This window comes from Rhinatrema bivittatum, chromosome 3, assembly GCF_901001135.1.
Source record: "Rhinatrema bivittatum chromosome 3, aRhiBiv1.1, whole genome shotgun sequence".
NCBI classification, from domain to species: Eukaryota; Metazoa; Chordata; class Amphibia; order Gymnophiona; family Rhinatrematidae; genus Rhinatrema; species Rhinatrema bivittatum.
This window is the reverse complement of record NC_042617.1, coordinates 581,713,636-581,732,735: the sequence shown is the minus strand read 5'-3', so window position 1 is coordinate 581,732,735 and position 19,100 is coordinate 581,713,636. Positions and strand designations below refer to the sequence as shown.

The 19,100-nt window shown below is 43.4% G+C and overlaps 1 protein-coding gene across 3 annotated transcripts in view; it reads right to left on the bottom strand.

The window, feature by feature from the left end:
* Positions 1-19,100, bottom strand: part of PDE7B (phosphodiesterase 7B) — a 627,908-nt gene that overhangs the window by 64,078 nt on the left and 544,730 nt on the right. For all 3 annotated transcript variants that reach the window (XM_029596617.1, XM_029596616.1, XM_029596615.1), the window contains 4 exons: positions 17,582-17,682; positions 9,353-9,484; positions 4,844-4,935; positions 1,942-2,086 (listed from right to left, as the gene is read on the bottom strand). In XM_029596617.1, coding sequence (XP_029452477.1) covers positions 1,942-2,086; positions 4,844-4,935; positions 9,353-9,484; positions 17,582-17,682 — 470 coding nt within the window. The remainder of the gene's footprint in view (positions 1-1,941; positions 2,087-4,843; positions 4,936-9,352; positions 9,485-17,581; positions 17,683-19,100) is intronic.

The window sequence follows — 19,100 nt, the reverse complement described above, 5'->3', positions numbered from 1 at the left end:
CTCAGAGACCTTAGAGGGGATGTACATAAGGCAACCCCCAGATCTGTCCAGGCAGTGTAAACACGCTTTGAGTAGGCCGAAGGCTCTCTTGATGACTGCCCTGGTCTGCCGGCAGGCCTCGTTGTAGCAAACATTTACAGCAGTCTATAGGTTAGACCGTGGGATTTAGGAGCCAGGTTTTGAGTGGACATACTCTATCACTTGTAGGGGAGGGGAGATATGCCCTTGGGTTGGGCAGTGGGGTAATTTACAGGGCAGATTTAGAACAGTGTTCCTGGGCCAAAGCTGTCAGTCCACCTAGATATAAGGAAGACAATTCAGAGAGGTTAGTTGGTGGGTTACGGTAGTGCTAAGTGCATGCCTACCAAAAGCCAGGCCCCAGTGATGTGGCTTTCCTGGAAGTGGTCATGAATTCCTGATTGGGAGACGATGTAAGCATTGTGAGTAGATCCCGGGAACCTGGGCATGATGTCCAGGATGAAGCCCTTGGCATTGCAGACCACCTGCATATTGATGTTACGGTAGGTGGCCTCTTCTCCCCCTGGTGCCCTTATTGGGACATAATTGCAATCAATAATTCGCAAGACAGAAGGGTAGCATGTTATTTGATAGATATCAGTCTTGCTTTGTTCTTGCTAATGTCTGCTCCAAAGGAAGAATATATAGTGGTGTGTTTTCTGGAGAAATGCAGCCAGAAACTGCTCAATAAATATGAAAGTGGCAGACTGGCCTATTCCAGCTGTGACCCCTAGAAGTGTCTGGAAGGTGCCGGTGGGAAAAAATGCCAGGGTGGTAGTGATCTTCACATGTCCTAGCAAGGCATGGACCCTTCGGGTGGTAGAGTGCAGGTCCCACTCTAATTGCTGGCATAGGTACAGTATGTTGAAGCTGAACCTATGCATGACTTGCTCCTCTGAGAGATACAAAACTGTGCCCTAGTCCTATAGACTCTGTGATTGGAGTACCTCCTCCTCCTCCTCCATAGAGTCATTTTGAAAAGGTAATCAACACCACTTACTCCACCTCCTAGTAGGTCCCAGTACCACACACTCCCATCCCCCATGTATAGCCCCTGTATGTCCCAGTACAAACCAGTATGTCCCAGTTACCATCCAGTATGCCCAGTCTATTTCAGATACACTCATTACCACCCCCCCCTTTTTGAATTGTGTGTGTCCCAGGTATCATCACTCCCAAGCCCCCTGTATAAACCTGTGTGTCCTGGTGACCCCCCTGTATGACCCTTTGTCTCCTGGTGCCCCCTTGTATATCCCAGGTGTGTCCCACTTTGGCCCCGTTAGGAACAAGTCTGCCCCTGGTACACTCCCTCGCATCCTCTAGCTTGCTCCTGCGTGCACTCTCTCGGAGAAGCCAACCTGCCAAACACCACATCAAAAGGAAAGCTTGCACTTGTATGAATACATGTGAGCTGTATGACGTTCACGTCTATGTGCCCCGACACCAACACCCCCCCTAACACAGACCTTTCCTGTACGTGTACTTTTGCTTGTGAACGCGCATATGACCCCTTTCCAAAATACGCATTATGCGCGATCAGATCACATTCATGCATAAATGGCCTCTTTTACGAGAGTAAGCCTTTGAAAATTCACCTGAGTGAAGCATGTCAAACTATTATTGATTTGGAGGTATAAAAAATGAGCAAAAAAAAAAAAGGTATACATTCATACTTATATATCTTAAGGGAAGCTATCAAAATTCTAATAAAATATATACAAATATATGCACTTAAAAAATCTTACTATTTTTTTCACTCACACATACATATATCTTATAAATCAGCTCTGCAGCTTTCTACAATACAGACTCTAATACTGCAGCCAGATAAGCATTCTGCTGTAGTCGGATAGTAAATCACTATTCTGAGGATATTTTAGGTAAGATTTCTGATAAACTAAGAATTCTTATCTGTTCTGTTACCTGAAGCATAAAATGCCTGTGCTCTGCATCCTCCAAGCTTAAGTCCTGGTTGTGGAGGAGAGCCTTCAAGCGGCTGAGAAATTCATTCTGTCGATTGATGTCTGTTGCCAGGATCAGGGAACCCAACTGTTGTTCAATATCCTGTCTATAGTCATGAGAAAAAAAAACAAACCCTTAAATCTTAATGCAAGGCAGAGAGTCTTGATACAAGATTATTTTGATACTAACTGCTTAATCCCCTCCTTGAAACGTATTCCTTCTGTGTGCCACTTAGGAGGTCCTGCAGATGTGCTTCTCAGAATTAATTCCATGGCCTGAGTGACACAATAGGCCGGGTGCACTAAAGGGTTTTCCCATTTCATGATTTTTATTTTTATTTATTTAACACTTTTCTATACCGACCTTCATGGTAGGGACCATATCAGGTCGGTTTACATCAAAAAGGGGGAACTGTAACGAAACCGTAGGTAACAGGAAGAACAAAGTTACATTCAACAAGGGAGGTAAAACTTGGAAGCAAAGACTGCTGGAAAGAAAAGACTAAGGAACGAAGTGCTTAGGATAATAATAACAGCTGTTTTAATGATAACAGCTAATAATAATGATAACAGATAATAATAACAGCTGTTTTAATGATGATGGACAAATGCTTAGCACATGTGACTCAATATAACCCTGTGGCAGGGTTTGAGGATCCATGCATATTATTTCCAGATGTGCACAGCTGTCTGTATGACAAAACTACAACATGTGGAATACAGAAGACCAACGTGGGCAATGTCCTCATTTAAAACTGTGCAAAAAAGGGTGGAATTATTTCCCCTCTCAAACTAAGCAAAACATGCAGGAGAACTTTATAGATAACATAGGTGGAAGGCAAAGGTCAATAAATAAACTAAGGTGATACCTTTTGATTAGACTAGTTTAAAACATTTCTTGACTAGCTTTTGGGGCATAGAAAAAGCATTACTTTTATGCATGGATAACATGGAAGTACACGAACACAAAATGCGATTTGAATAATTCATAGAACAGATTTTATTGCAGTGGCCACGCTCAGCAGATGATGAAGTGATGCAATGAAGTTTCCTAAGTCATACAAAGGAAAGAAGTTAAAGAGGATGATCTGTGAATGGGCGGGCTTTCAGCCCACAGCTGAATGCCTGATCCAGCCACTCAGAATTTTGAGCAACTAAAAATTAAACTCATTTTTCAGCTTGAACCTCGGCATCTAGGTCTGTGACTGAAAATGAGCATGATCCAGATGCCCAAAATTTGAGCATCTAGATTCAAAGCTGTTATCACAGGTCTATTTCCTTGATACCGCAGCTTAGTAAATCCCACCAGGGAAAACACTGCAGCTCAGCCACCCTCAGCGAGGAGCACGTGATAATGGCCTCGCAGCTCAGCCGCCCTCAGCGAGGAGCACGTGATAATGGCCTCGCAGCTCAGCCGCCCTCAGCGAGGAGCACGTGATATTGGCCTCGCAGCTCAGGGCTGTCATTTTTTTTAAAGGGTCAGTGTGGCCGAGAATACCCCTCTGGGTGCTTCAAAATTGGTGGGGCGGTCTATTGAGACCCCTCTGTCCCACCCCACCCCCACTACCTCTTCAGGTAACGAAATTATTAAAAATAAGTCCGAAAACCGTAAAAGTTCTACGGCAGGGTTGCTACGAGGTTCCACCTTGCCCTAAATCCTGCCCCCTTTGAGGTTAGAAATTTACTCCTCCACCTCCCCAAACATTCACCCCACCCGACCCCTCCTCCAGCAGGTTACCCTTAAGGCCCTTGGTAGTCCAGGAGGACTGCAAGTGCTCCCTGACTGTCCTGGTCCGGCAGTCATTTTCAAAATGGCGCTTGTCGGCCTCATTGATTCCCAAATACATTTACTGCCTCAAGGAGCAGCGGGTAAGGGGGGCGCAGGGGAGTCCCAACAGGGTCTCACTGATTTTAACAAACCCGGGAAAGAGGGGGGTTAGTTCTTTAAGAAAATCTCAGGAGCACTGGGAAGTGCATTAATGTTACCCTTGCTCCCGGGAAAAGATAGCTACATCTTTTAAGGTGTGGCTATCTTTCCTTAAAATAACGCGGCTTGCGAATTTTGATGCAAGCCGTGTTACTTTATTTGCATTTTATTTATTAAGTAATGAGTTGATTTGCATTCAGTTGCAATTTTGACACACTTTCCTGCTAAGCACAATCGTGAATTAAAGCTAAACTGGTGCACTTTGAATCCTGCACTTCTGTTGCAGGTTAGCAGCAGACCAATACGTACGGGTAACAGTAACCGTGAAGAGCCAGGGCCCTGGCTCAAATCACATGAGCCTGTTCAGTCTAAGAGGGCTTTTTTGCATGTTTGTTGTTCTCCTGTGGATTTTAAAACCAATGTTGCCCTTTGGCGATGGTACACTAACTGCAGACATTCCAATACGAATATTTTAAAGGATCAGGAGTGCATTAATTGGAAGGAAAAAAATGAAATACGTCCTCGTTGGATCGGTCATTTCTTAATAAACAGTAAATCAGCAGTTAAACGTGAAAAGGTAAAACCAATAAAAATTGTTCAGCTTTGCTTCAGCCGGTCATATTAGGGTAGGCCAGTGAAACATACTATAGAAAGCACTTTTACAGTTCACATAACTTTTTAAGTTTGTACAAAGTAAAATGTTGAGCGAATCAGTACAAAATTATCCACCTGAAAAATAAAATGAATGGTACTGGGGATACATTGGATGTTTTCTTTTTTTTCTGTTTATCTATCGGCTACTTATCTCCGTTAGGTCAACATGTGCATTTGGTTGATGTCTTATGTATATGATTGACCGTTGTCGCTATCTGGGTCTTGATAAAAGCACCAAAATGGGCCATTGCTGGAGTGTGTCCTTTCCACCAGAATCACTCACGTCATTTCCTTTGGCAGATGCGCTAGGAGCCTGGATTCCCGAAGCATGCCAACCGTGGACCTCCAGTGATGATTTTCTAGCACAGAAACATTCTAGGAAGGGGAAAAGAGACATTTAAAAAAAAAAGTGTTCATGTCTGTTTACAATACACAGAAAATTCAAAAAAGTGTAATCCACAATGAAAGCTTAACTTAGGAATGAGCGAACCGGTTCAAACCCCATCCAAATAATGGAGTGGTGGTAGTGCTGGTGGTGGGAAATATTTGGATAATCATTCAAGCCAAGACAGACAGTAACATTTAAACCTATCTGTTAATTTCCTATTCTTTAGTCCTGCCAGACCAGTCCAGATAAGTGGGTTATGGAGACAGAGTAAAAAAAGCTCAGGGGTGACTTCATTCCTGCTATAGGGGTCTGGTGTTCCCTTCAGCTTTTCAGTATCCTATTGCCAAAGCTAAGGTAACCGAAGGCTATTGTTTGTTTTGGTTTCCAAATCACCACTACAACCAAAACCTGATGCAGCCAAGAAATTTCACTCCATGGTCATTAACCCAGGAATAAAATAATCCAAGGTCATGATTAGGCCCTCCCTTCAGAACTGGGCAACAACATACTTGCTGCTAGTTTTCTGAATCTGTCAGCTTGAGAGCCATTGATCATTGTGGCTTCCCTGGATGGGTTCTGGACTGGTTTAGCAGGTAAATTTAAATTTCACCTTCCTTATCATCTAATCCAGATTATCAAGACAAGAGGGACGTACCAAAGATGTACCCAGACCAGGCAGGAGGAAAGCCATCATAGCTCTCAGGACTCTTATGTCCAAAGTGTAGATTTTCCAGGCCTGCACACCCATACTGACAGGAGTTATGCATATAAATGTAACATGCGGTCATAGCACAGGTGAAACCTATTGACAATTCAATGGCATAAATTGTTGCAATTTTCAAAAGCCCTCTTACAAGGGTAAAGTGCATTTACATGTGCAAAACTCACTTTTAAGCATATATGAGGGAGTCTATAGGAAACTCCCTCAGGCCACAGCTATCTGGCTCAGTCCTTAAGTCCCAACCCAGGGGGGAGGATCCCTTCTGCCTAGCATAAGAGGATAGGGCCCAGGAGAGCAGGCAAAAAGCCAGCCTACACTAAAACCTGTTATGTGTGATGTCCTTGTGATACCTTAACTTTAAGGTGAGCTGCATCATTTCTTTGTTTTGCTTTGCACTTTTTTTTTTTTTTTACTGTAAATAAATTGCACAAAAGAAAACAGCCAGAGTCTGCCTCCTTATTCCTTCTGGCTGTTTCCAAGCTGCTATTGCCCAAGTTACAACATTATGTAAATAATTTTGAAAATATGGTTCTGAGATTCTCAGAACAGGGATACAACAGATACAAAGATTCTACCCTGCCACTGTCCTCTGGAAAGACAGGTTCTGATTCTCCCTTTGAGAAGCCTTCCACTCTTGTTAAACGGGCTTGACTGCTCTCTGGGTCCTGCAAACTCTTGCCAGAGCAGGCCAATGCGTTCATCTCGATTCTTTCAGAAATCAAAGCCTTAGAAATGATTGAACTTTAATAGGAACTATTAAAAAAACCCTAGTCATCTATAAACATCTGAAAGGTGATCTACCACAGACTTGAGAATGGCCGCACCTGTCCTGGCCTACATCATCCGACTTTCTCACCATCATAAGTGAGAAAAGCCTGATTTCAACAGAAGTGAAACTCTACTCTCAGAAGAGGGATAGTATTAGGCTCAGAGATACTCTTTCTTTTCAAATTACCAAAGGAGACAGACTTCAACAACAAGACTCAAAAAGATGCCCTATGAGGCTTGAGATGAAGGGAGGCCAGATCCCTTCCAAGCCAAACTCAGATCCCAAGCTGCGTAGAACTTCCACACCAGAAGAATGTATCTCACCGAGAGACTTCCATGACTGTATCCCTTGCAGCAAGCCAGGGCCGGTTTCTACCGTCTTGAGAGATTTGCAAAATATGCCTTCATCCCAATCTTCTCTGGCAGAAGAACAAAATTAAAGGAATGGATACCTCAAAAGGAAATATCTCCTGTGCAAACTGAACTCACAGAAGCTCCAAACCGTAATACAGGTCCACTACAGCCACTGTAGGCTGTAACCCTTGATGCTAAATATCCTCACTATGTAGCCTGGTTCTCTCAACTGCCAAATAAAATAGAGGGAGAATATGCTGTCAATAGCTCCTGCTAACAGACACATCAAGGTACAAAGTCATCTGGGACTACCCATCGGTAAGAGTTAGCTCCCAAGGGGGAAAGGAGAATCAGTCCCACCAGGACTTGGTACCCCCAAGACTTGGCTTATGTTCCATTGGAAATCGTGGCCTATAGCCTACCCAAAAGCAGCCTATCCTCCACCTGTAACTTGGGCCTAAACTCTTCCCAGGACTGGCCTACTCATAACTGCCCCACCAATCCACATCTGTACCATCTGCTGAAGACAGAGAAATAGTGGAGAGCTGAAGGCGGCATCAGACTCCTATAGGGGGAGTGGTCAGCTTTGAGTTTTTCTCTGTCTCCCTCTGCAGGCAGAGAGGATGTAACCCACTTGTCTGGATGGGTCTGGCATGGATGATAAGGAAAACAAATTGTTGAGAGAATTAGTCTTAACATGTTATTAGATTTTTCTTTTTCCAATTTTATGACTTTGGTTTGTATATATGGATATGCTTACTTTTTCTGTACTATGCTGTACTTATTTTAAGCCTTCAATAAATATACTGGTTACTGGTTAATGCAGCTCTGCATAAACCTAAGTTACTTGTGCCTCAGTTCATATTTTCATATTTGATTGATCTGACTCTTTTTGACCCATTTTGAAGATGAATATTCCCAGATTTAGGCTTATATGCAAAGTGTTTGAAGATTTACACTGTATTTGAATATTTCAAACTGAATACTCACATAAGCCCCCATCCAGTCTGGGTAAAGTTGAGATTTTAAAAAGAGAAATTAGAGTCAGATTTTAATCGGGGCTTAAGCACATTCTGTTTATCCAAGTACACTTAAACCAAATGGTTGTAAATCTCTGAACCTGCATTCAAAATGGGTCAGGGGACGTCCACCCATTCTAAATTTATTCAGTTAATTTGCATTCATATTTTTTTGCTGAAAATTTTGACCCACAAAAACCATTGTCATCATTCTCTATTTTCTTCTCAACTTGCTGTGCAATCCGTTTATGGTATTCCCTATATGTTGGGATCGTAAGTAGTGGGGAAGGGATAGACCAGGAACTGCATAACAAAATTTAAAGAAGTAAAAAAATTGCAGAGCCATTCCCTTGAGCACATTTTTCCTAAAAACAAATTTGTGCTTCATTCAAAAGTTTAGTGGGAAAAAGTTATGTGTTTTGTTTTAATTTTGCACTAGATTCATAAGTTTAATGGTAATAAGTATTTTTTTTTTCAATTTTGGGCTAGATTCATACATTTTATGAAAAAACATTATTTCATTTCCTAGCTTTTGTTTAGATATATCTGCCTTGAAAATGTATTTGCTATAGGTTGAATGGTTTGAGAGTTAATGCGTACACAGACAGAGACAACAGACAGACAAAAGAAATCCATTAGCAATTATTTTAGTTTTACAAAATAATAGCTAAAAGTGTACAAGATCCTGGCCACCATGAAATCTCCTGTGAGGTCATGACCTAGATCTCAAGGTTACAAGCAAAAGAAAGAGACACCTATTTGTAATATTATGTTGTCTATTATGAACAAGAAGATGAGGAATGCAGGCAAAAATACATGCAAATAACATGGGCTATATCCCCATAATATTTTTAATCTGTTCCAGGGCATGTGCGTCCATTTCAGCTTTTATTATGAGTTCATTTAGGCACATCTAGCCTTGTTACCTGCATATGTATACAGTAACTAAGTAGCTTAATAAAATCTGGGATGGCTAAAACTAGTACAGACTGGGAGCCCTGACTATACCTTACTAACCATGGATAACTAACTCCGACACTGTCCTTTCAATTCCTTTTCCTTCCTGCCAGTCAGGCAGCATGAAGTCCGGTTTTCCATGCCCTTGTACGGTGCACTCTGATTACAACGAGCAACCCACTGCTAGTTCAGCACTGTGACTTTTCCTGTGCCCAATTTTAAATGCAGTTACATGGGGCTTCCAGAGGCTAACATGAGACCACTGCATAAGAACATAAGAACATAAGAAAATGCCATACTGGGTCAGACCAAGGGTCCATCAAGCCCAGCATCCTGTTTCCAACAGTGGCCAATCCAGGCCATAAGAACCTGGCAAGTACCCAAAAACTAAGTCTATTCCATGTTACCATTGCTAATGGCAGTGGCTATTCTCTAAGTGAACATTCAATGTGTTTGGGGTGAGGGCGGGAGGGAAATTCTAAACCACGTCAAAATTGCCAGTAGCGTTTCAGACCTAAAGCTACTGAAGTAGGCCATGGTACCTTCTCACGAGTGCTTGGCTATTTCTCCAGAACCTTTTCTCACCTGGTACAAGCTGGCAAGGTGGTGTCTGGTTTTGATCAGAAATGGCTGGTTGACCCCTGGATGGTCCACATCATGTGCTGCAGCAGCCAACAGTCCAAGCATGACGTCTAGAGGTGTGAGGACGCTGGCGAGCTATCAAAATACCACACACAAATATGCAGAACATTTCTTAGATTAAAAACAAGCAGACATGTACACTAAGACACTGGTCAGCTTCATCACAACTGGAAGTGATCTTACTGCTTCATTTCAGTCCTGTACAGTGACTTCACATTACTGCTTCTACAGTTCAAATGAATGACAGCTGCCAATTTTAAAAATAGATACAGCAGAAGTTAGCTCCAAGTGTTCACACTGGAGACATTGTGACAAGGGGTGAACTGCTTCAGATTAAAAATGGACTCCCATCCCGACTAAAAGGGGGGGGGGGGGGGGCGTAAATGGAGGTTTTGGGGGGGTAAGAGTTGAATTGGAATTTGGATAGAGCTGATTTGTGTCTATCCCAAATAGAATCTTTAGGCTAGATTTTGACGAAAACCTCTCTGCATGTAAAGTTCTTTGCTTGATGCTTGTACACGTTATATGCAAGCCAGAATGAATCAATCCTACACCAGTGTAAATTTATAATGTGTACACTCACCAGTCAGTTGCATCACAGTTACAGTGGTTCGGCCAGTGGCACAAGCAACAATTATATTCTAGAACAGAACACGTTTATACTTGTGCACTTACATGCATAAATAAGCTAATTTTATTTTTCTTTTCATGGGGCGGGGGAGGCAGCAGGTTTTTCTTCCCCTCCTCCTTTGGGTGAGCATAAGGCTTAATGGTTAAGGGTAGTAACCGCCGCATCAAGCAAGTTACCCCGATGCTTGTTAACCCAGACTGCACAGATCAATGCCTTGTTGGGTGTTGTCTGAATGTAAATCCTCTTTTCCACATTTCCCCCTGCCGTTTAAGTAGAGAGCAACTCTGTATATGCATTCAAAGTGATGTATCAGGCTTAATTGGTTTAGGGTAGTAACTGCCGTAATAAGCAAGCTACCCCCACGCTTATTTGTTTACCCAGATTGTGAAATTCATTCCTTGTTGGTTGTCGGAATGCAAATCCTCTTTTCCATATTTCCCCCTGCTGTTGAAGCAGAGAGCAACGCTATATATGCATTCAAAGTGATGTATCAGGCTTAATTGGTTTAGGGAAGTAACCACAGTAATAAGCAAGCTACCCCCACTCTTATTTGTTTACTCAGATTGTGAAGTTCAGTCCTTGTTGGTTGTTATCTGAATGCAAATCCTCTTTTCCACATTTCCCCTTGCCGTTGAAGCAGAGAGCAATGTTGAAGTTGCATTATTTATTTTATTTATTTTATTTAGAAACTTTTATATACCGGTATTTGTGGGGACATCATAACGGTTCACATAGTAACTGAAAGATTGGAAAATACATTGCAACAGGGGAATGTAACTGGGCGGGGGGAAGAACAGAAAGGCAGTAGGAAGGATAGGAGAACAAGAAGGTAATAACCAAAACAATTTACAATGAAAGTCTCCTTAATAAGGAGGTTACCTGAAAGGGGACTGCGAGGGGGAGTGGAGGGAGTTATTCTGTGTAAGCATGGTTGAACAGGAGAGTTTTTAATTTCTTTTTGAATTTAAATGCACAGGGTTCAAGTCGCATGTGGACAGGTAGTGTATTCCAGAGAACGGGCCCGGCAATGGAGATGGCACGGTCTCGGGTGGAGGAGAGATGTGCCTGTTTCAAGGATTGAACGTGTAGGGTGCCTTTGTTGGTAGATCTGGTGGCTCGGATGGACAGGGGGGCAGTGAAAGGGAGGTCGAGCCAGTTGGAGTTGTGGGTGTAAATGGACTTGTGAATTATGGTCAGAGTTTTGTAGTGTATACGGGACATTATGGGGAGCCAATGTAAATCCTTGAGGATGGGGGTAATATGGTCATGTTTGCGTGTGTTTGTAATGAGTCTTGCAGTAGCATTTTGCAGAAGTTGAAGGGGTTTGATAGAAGACAATGGGAGCCCTAAGAGGAGGGCATTACAGTAATCTAGTTTGGAGGTGAGGGTAGCTTGGATCACTGTGCGGAGGTCATGGGCGTAGAGCAGGGGTCTGAGTTTCTTTAGTACATTTAGCTTGAAGAAGCCAGTTTTGAGGATGGAGTTGATGTGAGGTTTCATACTTAGGTTGGGATCAAGAAGGACTCCGAGGTCTCTAACGGAGGGTTGAGCTGTGAGGAGGTTAAGTTTAGGGTCGTTAGGTAGGAGGTCAGGGGGGTGCGAGGAGATGTGAAGGAGTTCCGTTTTGTTGGTGTTGAGAGCAAGCTGAAGGTTGGTGAGGAGGGCGTTGATGGCTGCAAGGCACTTTTCCCAGTGCTCGAGGGCGTCAGATATGGAGTTGTGAATGGGAATGATTATCTGTACATCATCAGCATAAAGGTAGAATTTGAGTTTAAGGTCAGTGAGGAGGTGGCAGAGGGGAGTGAGGTAAATGTTGAATAGGGTAGATGAGAGTGATGAGCCTTGCGGGACTCCTTGTTGTAGGGGGTATGAGGCAGATAGGTTGTTTCCAATTTTCACAGAGAACTTTCTGTTAGAGAGATAGGATTTGAACCAAGCAAGAGCTATTCCTGAGATGCCGATGCTTTCTAGCCGTGTCAGGAGGTGGTGGTGGCTGATGGTGTCAAAGGCCGCTGAGATGTCAAGAAGGGCGAGGAGGTAACTGTGGCCTTGTCCCAGACCTCTGAGGAGATAGTCGGTGAGGGAGAGCAGTAAGGATTCGGTGTTGAAGTGCTTCCTGAATCCAAATTGGGAGACATGGAGAATATCATGGTTTTCTAGGTAGTCCATGAGTTGTGAATTTACCACCTTTTCCATAAGTTTGGAGATAAAAGGGAGATTGGAAATGGGGCGGAAGTTGGAAGGGTCTTTGGGGTCTAGAGAGGGTTTCTTGAGGAGGGGTTTGACAACAGCGTGTTTGAGGGAATCTGGGACTATCCCGTGGGTGATAGAGCAGTTGATAATCTCAGCTATGGTGCTGGATATGCTGTTGGGAATGGCTATTAGCGCTTTGGTGGGAATGGTGTCGTTGGGATGAGAGGCAGGTTTAAGTTTTCGGAGGAGGCCTGTAATTTCTTTAGAGGAGGTAAGATCCATTGTGGCCATTGAAGGTTGGGACAGGGAGGGGATCAAGGGTGGGTTAGTAGGGGGGGATGGGTTGGTGGGGGAAAATCTGGAGAGAAGGTTGGAGATTTTGTTTTTGAAATAATTGGCCAGTTCTTCACATTTGGCCACGGCCTCGGAATCTGGGATAGTGGGGAGGACAGGGGTGGTGAGGCTGGCGACGTAGGAGAAAAGAACTTTGGGGTTGAAATTATAGTCATGAATTTTTTTACCATAAAAGTCTCGCTTGTGTTTGAGAGTAGACTGCCTATATGTGTGTAAGGCTGTTTTGTAGATGGAGGAATGTTGCGGGGTTGGGTCCTTACGCCATTTTCTTTCTTTTTGTCTGAGATTGGCTTTTAGGGTTTTTAGTTCCTGGGTGTACCATGGCTTAGAGGGTTTTGCTGCGGTGTTTATGATACGTTCGGTGATTGGGCATAACTTGTTGGCAATGTCTTCTGTGAGGCTATGCCAGGATGCTAGGGCTGTGTCTGGGTCTGAGCAGATAAGCCTTGGTAGGGATGAGGCTAGTGCATCGGTTAGTTCGTCGCTAGGGCAGGTTTTTCTGGAAATGATGGTGGTTTGAGCAGAATGGTTAGTTGGGAGGGGTTTCTTCAGAGTGAGACGGCTTTCAATGAGGTAGTGGTCAGACCAGGGCACTGGGGTGCAGGTGGGTGGGTTGGCGGTTTGGAAATTGGAGTTAATAAACATTAGGTCCAACGTGTGACCAGCTTTATGAGTTGGCGATGCTATAATTTGTCGGAAGCCTAAGGCAAGGAGGGATTGAATGAAATTTTCGCAGGATGCAGTAGGAGGGTGTGAGTTAACGTGGAGATTAAAATCTCCAAGAATGATGGAAGGTGTATCTGTATTTATCCATTCTATAAAAAATTCAATTAGGGGGGAGGGATTGGACTCGAGGATGGTAGGGGGGGCATAAACTAGACATAATTGGAGGGTATCTGCTTTAAAGAGGCCGATTTCAAGTTTGGGTGGGGCTGCTATACTGATGAGTTTAAGGTTAAGATGTTTCTTGGCTGCTAGGAGAATTCCTCCACCTCTTTTTTTAGGTCGGTGGATGGGGAAGATGTCATAGAGGGAGGATGGGAGTTGGTTTATGAGGACGGTATCTGATTCTTTGAGCCATGTTTCTGTAACTGCACAGATGTCTGGGGTGCAGTCTGTAAGCATGTCATTGAGGATTAGTGTCTTTTTAGATATGGATTGGGCATTCATGAGTATGATGGAGACGGTGGTGAGACCAAGGAGCTGAGTCAGGGGTGAGGTGAGGATGGGGATAAGGGATTTTCGGCGGGAGGCTGGGTGGCGGGGAAGGAGGGGAGGGGGAGGTAGTCTAGAGTGAGGGTAATGGATGCGAGGGATTGGGTAAGCAGCCATGTTGGTGCCCTTGGTAGGGGCCCTTGGTAGGGGCCCTTGGTAGTCAGGTAGGAGTGGTAGGCGTAGGAGGATGGTAGGTACCTTAAAAGGTACCTTAAAAGTCAGGTGGCAAGGGAGGTACAGGGGGAAAAGGGGGGGGGGCCTGGTAGAAGAGTAGGTCAGCAAGTTTCGGCTGTGTGAATATCAGCAGATTACGGTTAGTAGCAATATGGTACACAATGTAACAACATGGTACAAAATGTTAAACAGGATAGAGGCACAGAGTAGACAGCACTTTAAGTTGCTCACCGTAGGCGAGTGTCCGTGTGGAGTGGTAGTGGAAGAAGTGGTCGCAGAAGGGAGCTTGTGAGGATGTAGGTCCAGTTGCATGTGTTTCTGTTTGTGGCTGAGGGGAGCAAATTAGCAGGATAGCGTTTCTTAGATTCCCCCGGTTAGCAACTCTAGCGTTCTCTCTCAGGTTGTGTGTCTTTCTCTCTCTCACTGTGCGAAGGCTTATTGAGTAAGGGTAGTAATCACCAGGTAGTAGCCTCCACTCCAGTAATCCACCCCCATGGCTCTTCTCTTCATTCCCATCCTCTAGCCTTTATGGATCCACAGTGTTTATCCCATGCTCCTTTGAAATCCTTCACAGTTTTAGTCTTCACCACTTCCTCCGGAAAGGCATTCCAGGCATCCACCACCCTCTCCGTGAAGAAATACTTCCTGACATTGGTTCTGAGTCTTCCTCCTTGGAGCTTCAAATCGTGACCCCTGATTTTTTTCCAACCCCTGATTTTTTTCCAATGTAAAAGGTTTGTTGTTGACCATGGATCATTAAAACCTTTCAAGTATCTGAAAATCTGTATCATATCACCCTTGCTTCTCCTCTCCTCCAGGGTGTACATATTTAGATTCTTCAATCTCTCCTCATAAGTCATTTTATGGAGACCATCCACCTTTTTGGTCACCCTTCTCTGGACTGCCTCCATCCGGTCTCTATCCCTTTGGAGATATGGTCTCCAGAACTGAACACAGTACTCCAGGTGAGGCCTCACCAAGGCCCTGTACAAGGGGATCAATCCTTCCTTTCTCTTACTAGATATTCCTCTCTCTATGCAGCCCAGCATTCTCTTGTCACCCAGTCAAAGAAACCAATCATATTCATCTGACAAGACCAATCTATAGTAAGATTATGCTGCTCAGATCTTGTAATCCATTGGATTCCAGAAACTGCACTATCCTCTGTTTCAGTAGTGATTTCATTAATTTACTCACCACTGAGGTCAAACTAACTGGCCTGTAATTCCCAGTCTCCTCCTTACTTCCACATCTGCCTGTAGCCAGTCGTTCAGAACTATTCAAGACTCTAAGAAGCATCAAAATGGTCAGCCAGTGGAGCTGCCAGAACTTCTCTAAAGCTCCCTTAATATCTTCAGATGTATCCTGTCCAGCCCCATCGCTTTACCTACTTTAAGTTTAGCTAGCTCCTCATGAACATTTTGAATTACATTTGATTCTAAGCATAAGGGTTCTCTGTCAAATCCATAGATCTTCCTGCTTGGCTCATCCTGAGCAAAGCTGGACTTTTCCAGTTTGGGTTTAGATTTATTCCAAATGACTGTAAATCAACACATTGGGCATTTCCTCTATATTCATCCCAGAACATGAAAGTTGGTATCAGTCATTAGGTGGCAGCCAAGTATATTTAACTGAGAGCACATAGTCATATATTTATATCTGCATGTTGCATGAAGTCACTTTCTGTACTCTGTCTGCCAATGAAACACATACTGAATAAACTTGTGGTATCACATCTTTTGCCTCTCCTTACTCAGTCTGTGTGATGGCACAAGAGTACTGTTATCAAGTATTCTGAAACTTTGATGGCATGTCTCAGGTAAAAGATCATATTTTGACCCTTTACCTCAGAAAAGCTATTAACATTCACAAATACCTATATAGACTATGGGGCGGATTTTCAAAGGGTTACGTGCATATATTACGTGCGTAACCCTGAAAACCCGCTCCTGCGTGTGTCGCCGAGCCTATTTTGCATAGGCTCGGCGACACGCGCAAGTCCCGGGATGCACGTTTGCCTCTGAAGGCCCGCTGGGCCGGGGGATGCAACCTACTTCTGCCCAAAGGTAGGCACAACTTAAATAATAAAGGTAGGGGGGGGGGATTTAGGTAGGGCTTGGGGGCGGGTTAGATAGGGGAAGGTGGGGGGGGGGGCGAAAGGTAAGTTCCCTCCGAGGCCGCTCTGATTTCGGAGCGGCCTCGGAGGGAATGGGGAAAGCCATCGGGGCTCCCCTAGGGCTTGGCTCACAAGGTGCACCCCCTTGCGCGCACCGACCCAGGATTTTATAACATGCGCGTGGCTTAGAACATAAGAGCATAAGATTTGCCATACAAAGACCCATCAAGCCCAGTATCCTGTTTCTGACAGTGACCAAAGAAGGTCACAAGTACCTTGCTGGATCTACCTTAATAACAGTTTATGAACCTTTCCTCCAGGAACTTGTCTCCACCTTTTTAAATGCAGTTACACTAACGGCTTTCACCACATCCTCTGGCAACAAATTCCAGAGCTTAAATATGCATTGAATAAAAAAATATTTTCTCTTATTAGTTATAAATGTATTGCCTAGTAACTTCACCCCTGGTCTTTGTACTTTTCGAAAGAGAAAACAATTAACATTTACTCGTTCTATTCCACTCATTATTTTATAGACCTCTATCATATCCCCACCTCAGCCATCTCTTCTCCAAGCAGAAGGTTCCTAACCTTTTTAGCCTTTCTTCACAGGGAAATTGTTCCAACCTTTTTGTTATTTTGGTCACCCTTCTCTGTAGCTTTTCTAATTCTGCTATATCTTTTTTGAGATGTGTTGACTAGAACTGTACACAATACTCAGATGAGGTCACACCATGGAGTAATACAGAAGGCATTATATTATTCTCTGTTTTATTCTCCATTCCTTTCCTAATAATCCCTAGCATTTTATTTCCTTTCTTAGCTGCTGCTGCACACTAAGCAGAAGATGTCAATGTATTATCAACAATGACACCTAGATCCTTTTCCTGTGTGGTGACGCCTAATGTGGAACCCTGCATTATGTAGCTATAATTTGGGTTACTCTTCCCTCAGTGCATCACTTTGCATTTGTCTACATTAAATTTAATTTGCTATTTGCATGCCCAGTCTCCCAATTTTGCAATGTCCTCTTGCATTTTCTCACAATCCTCTTGCAATTTGTTGCTCCTATTTCCAGGACATTTATAAATGTATTAAAAAGCAGTGGTCCCAGAACAGATCCCTGGGGCACTGCTTTTTAATATATTTATAAATGACTGGATAAGTCGCTACTTATATTGGCCTCCTCATTCAGAAATACAGTAGGTGGTTCCAATACAATAACTGCTTTATAATTGTAGTATTGATATTACAACTCCCTGAAAAGCACCTTTGTAGAGATCAACAGGGAATCAGAGGGCAGAGTAGACCTACAGATACCAGACTCAGAAGATACCCTTGAAACTATGTACAAAATAATAAAGCAAGGAGGCTATAAAAACATGCAAAACCTCTGTGCATACTGTAGAACCTTTTCATGAAATCTGTAAGCTTCATTTGTACCCGCATGGATTTTTACCAAGCTGAAGTAATAAAGGCGGTGTCCTACCTTTGGCTCCTTCAGGTAGCAGTGCATAGCTTGTGTGACATCAGCGGCATGAACAGCATTGTGGTACGGATTTTGGCTATGGTAATCTTCTTGAACCATAACTAAGATATGGAAATAAAACCTGCTGTTACCTCTTCTGACGATAGTTATCTGTCATTTTCTGTTGGAATATTTTTTTTTTGTTTGTGTGCTTTCTGGGATACACTTATGTTATTAAAATGCATGCCCAAAAAAGTAAGTTTGAAACACTTCCTAAAATTTCCCACACTTGTCTGAAGTTCTCAGGGTTTGGCAGCCTCATTAAGCTGTCTTTTAAAAAACTGAAAAAAAAATTTTTTTTTGAAAGGTTTGTAAGATCTACAGGAGTTTCCAACCTAGTTAATAGAGTAACCTTTTCTCACTCTTGTGAAACCAGTCATTCAAACTAAAAAAAAAAATCCCATCCTTTAGAGCACAAATTCATACATACTTGTAACTTTTCTAGTATGCCATCATATGCCAGTTATAGATCACCAAGACATACTGCTTTATCTCCAGTTTGAATCAAGGCAGGGAGTGTATATCACATTCAGTTCATCCAGCAGTGCCAGTTCTGCTTACCAAAAGTGGTCCACAGGGTGCTCGCGTCCCATGCTCACTTCCATGCCAGCAAGTCATACATCTTACCCATTTAAAATTTTGACAATAGGTTGAGATTATTTCCGACTCAAGAGAGGGCAATGAAGCCCTGGGGTAACTTTTTCTGCATGGGGATTAGCCTGCAAGGAGTGGCACGTACAATCCAAAAAAAACCCGAAGGCGAGGAGGTAACCTGCACGAAGTGTCAGCTACAGCTCTAAGCATCTTGCTGGGCAGACTGAATCTGCCGTCGTTTACCCTGTTACCTCTTCTTTAGCTAGGGATTAAACATGGTATGTAAGGCATGCATAGGGGAGATCCCTAACTGCGCCTTCTTCTTGTAAACCTGGCCAGGGTCACTAGAAAGGACTTCTGGAGAGTTCTTGCTCTCTAGAGAGGGTTGAAGAAAAGGACGGTGTTGGGTTTCCGCAGGGCTCTGCGAGTTGCAAGATTTTTTTCCTGTGCAGGAGGGGTTTGCAGTGGTTCACAGCAGTGTACAGCTAGGTGCTGAGTGACAGTAGGAGGTGTCATTCCCAAGGGCATAGAAAATGCTTCCACAGAGGAGAGAGCTGAGAAGGAGAAGAGAGGTGTTGGGCTCCTGGCTCAGGATCCTAGCTGAGAGAAGATTCTGATGGAAGTTAAAAGCATTTCTAGACCCACTGTTGTGTCATCCAGAAGACAGCTTGCGTCAAGGAAAAGAGGAACTCTTCTAACAGTAGACTTGTTGAAGACTTGGGTTTGGCATTTCGCTGGGAGCCTTCGGGTTTGGGGCCCTAGCAGAAGAGAGGATTTTTCAACTGATCTGTAACTCCTTGGAGCAGAAATACTACAATTGACCGTACTTCTATTTAATTGTTTTTTTCTTCCCTATTTTTGATATTGAGACCTCTTTTGGAGGATC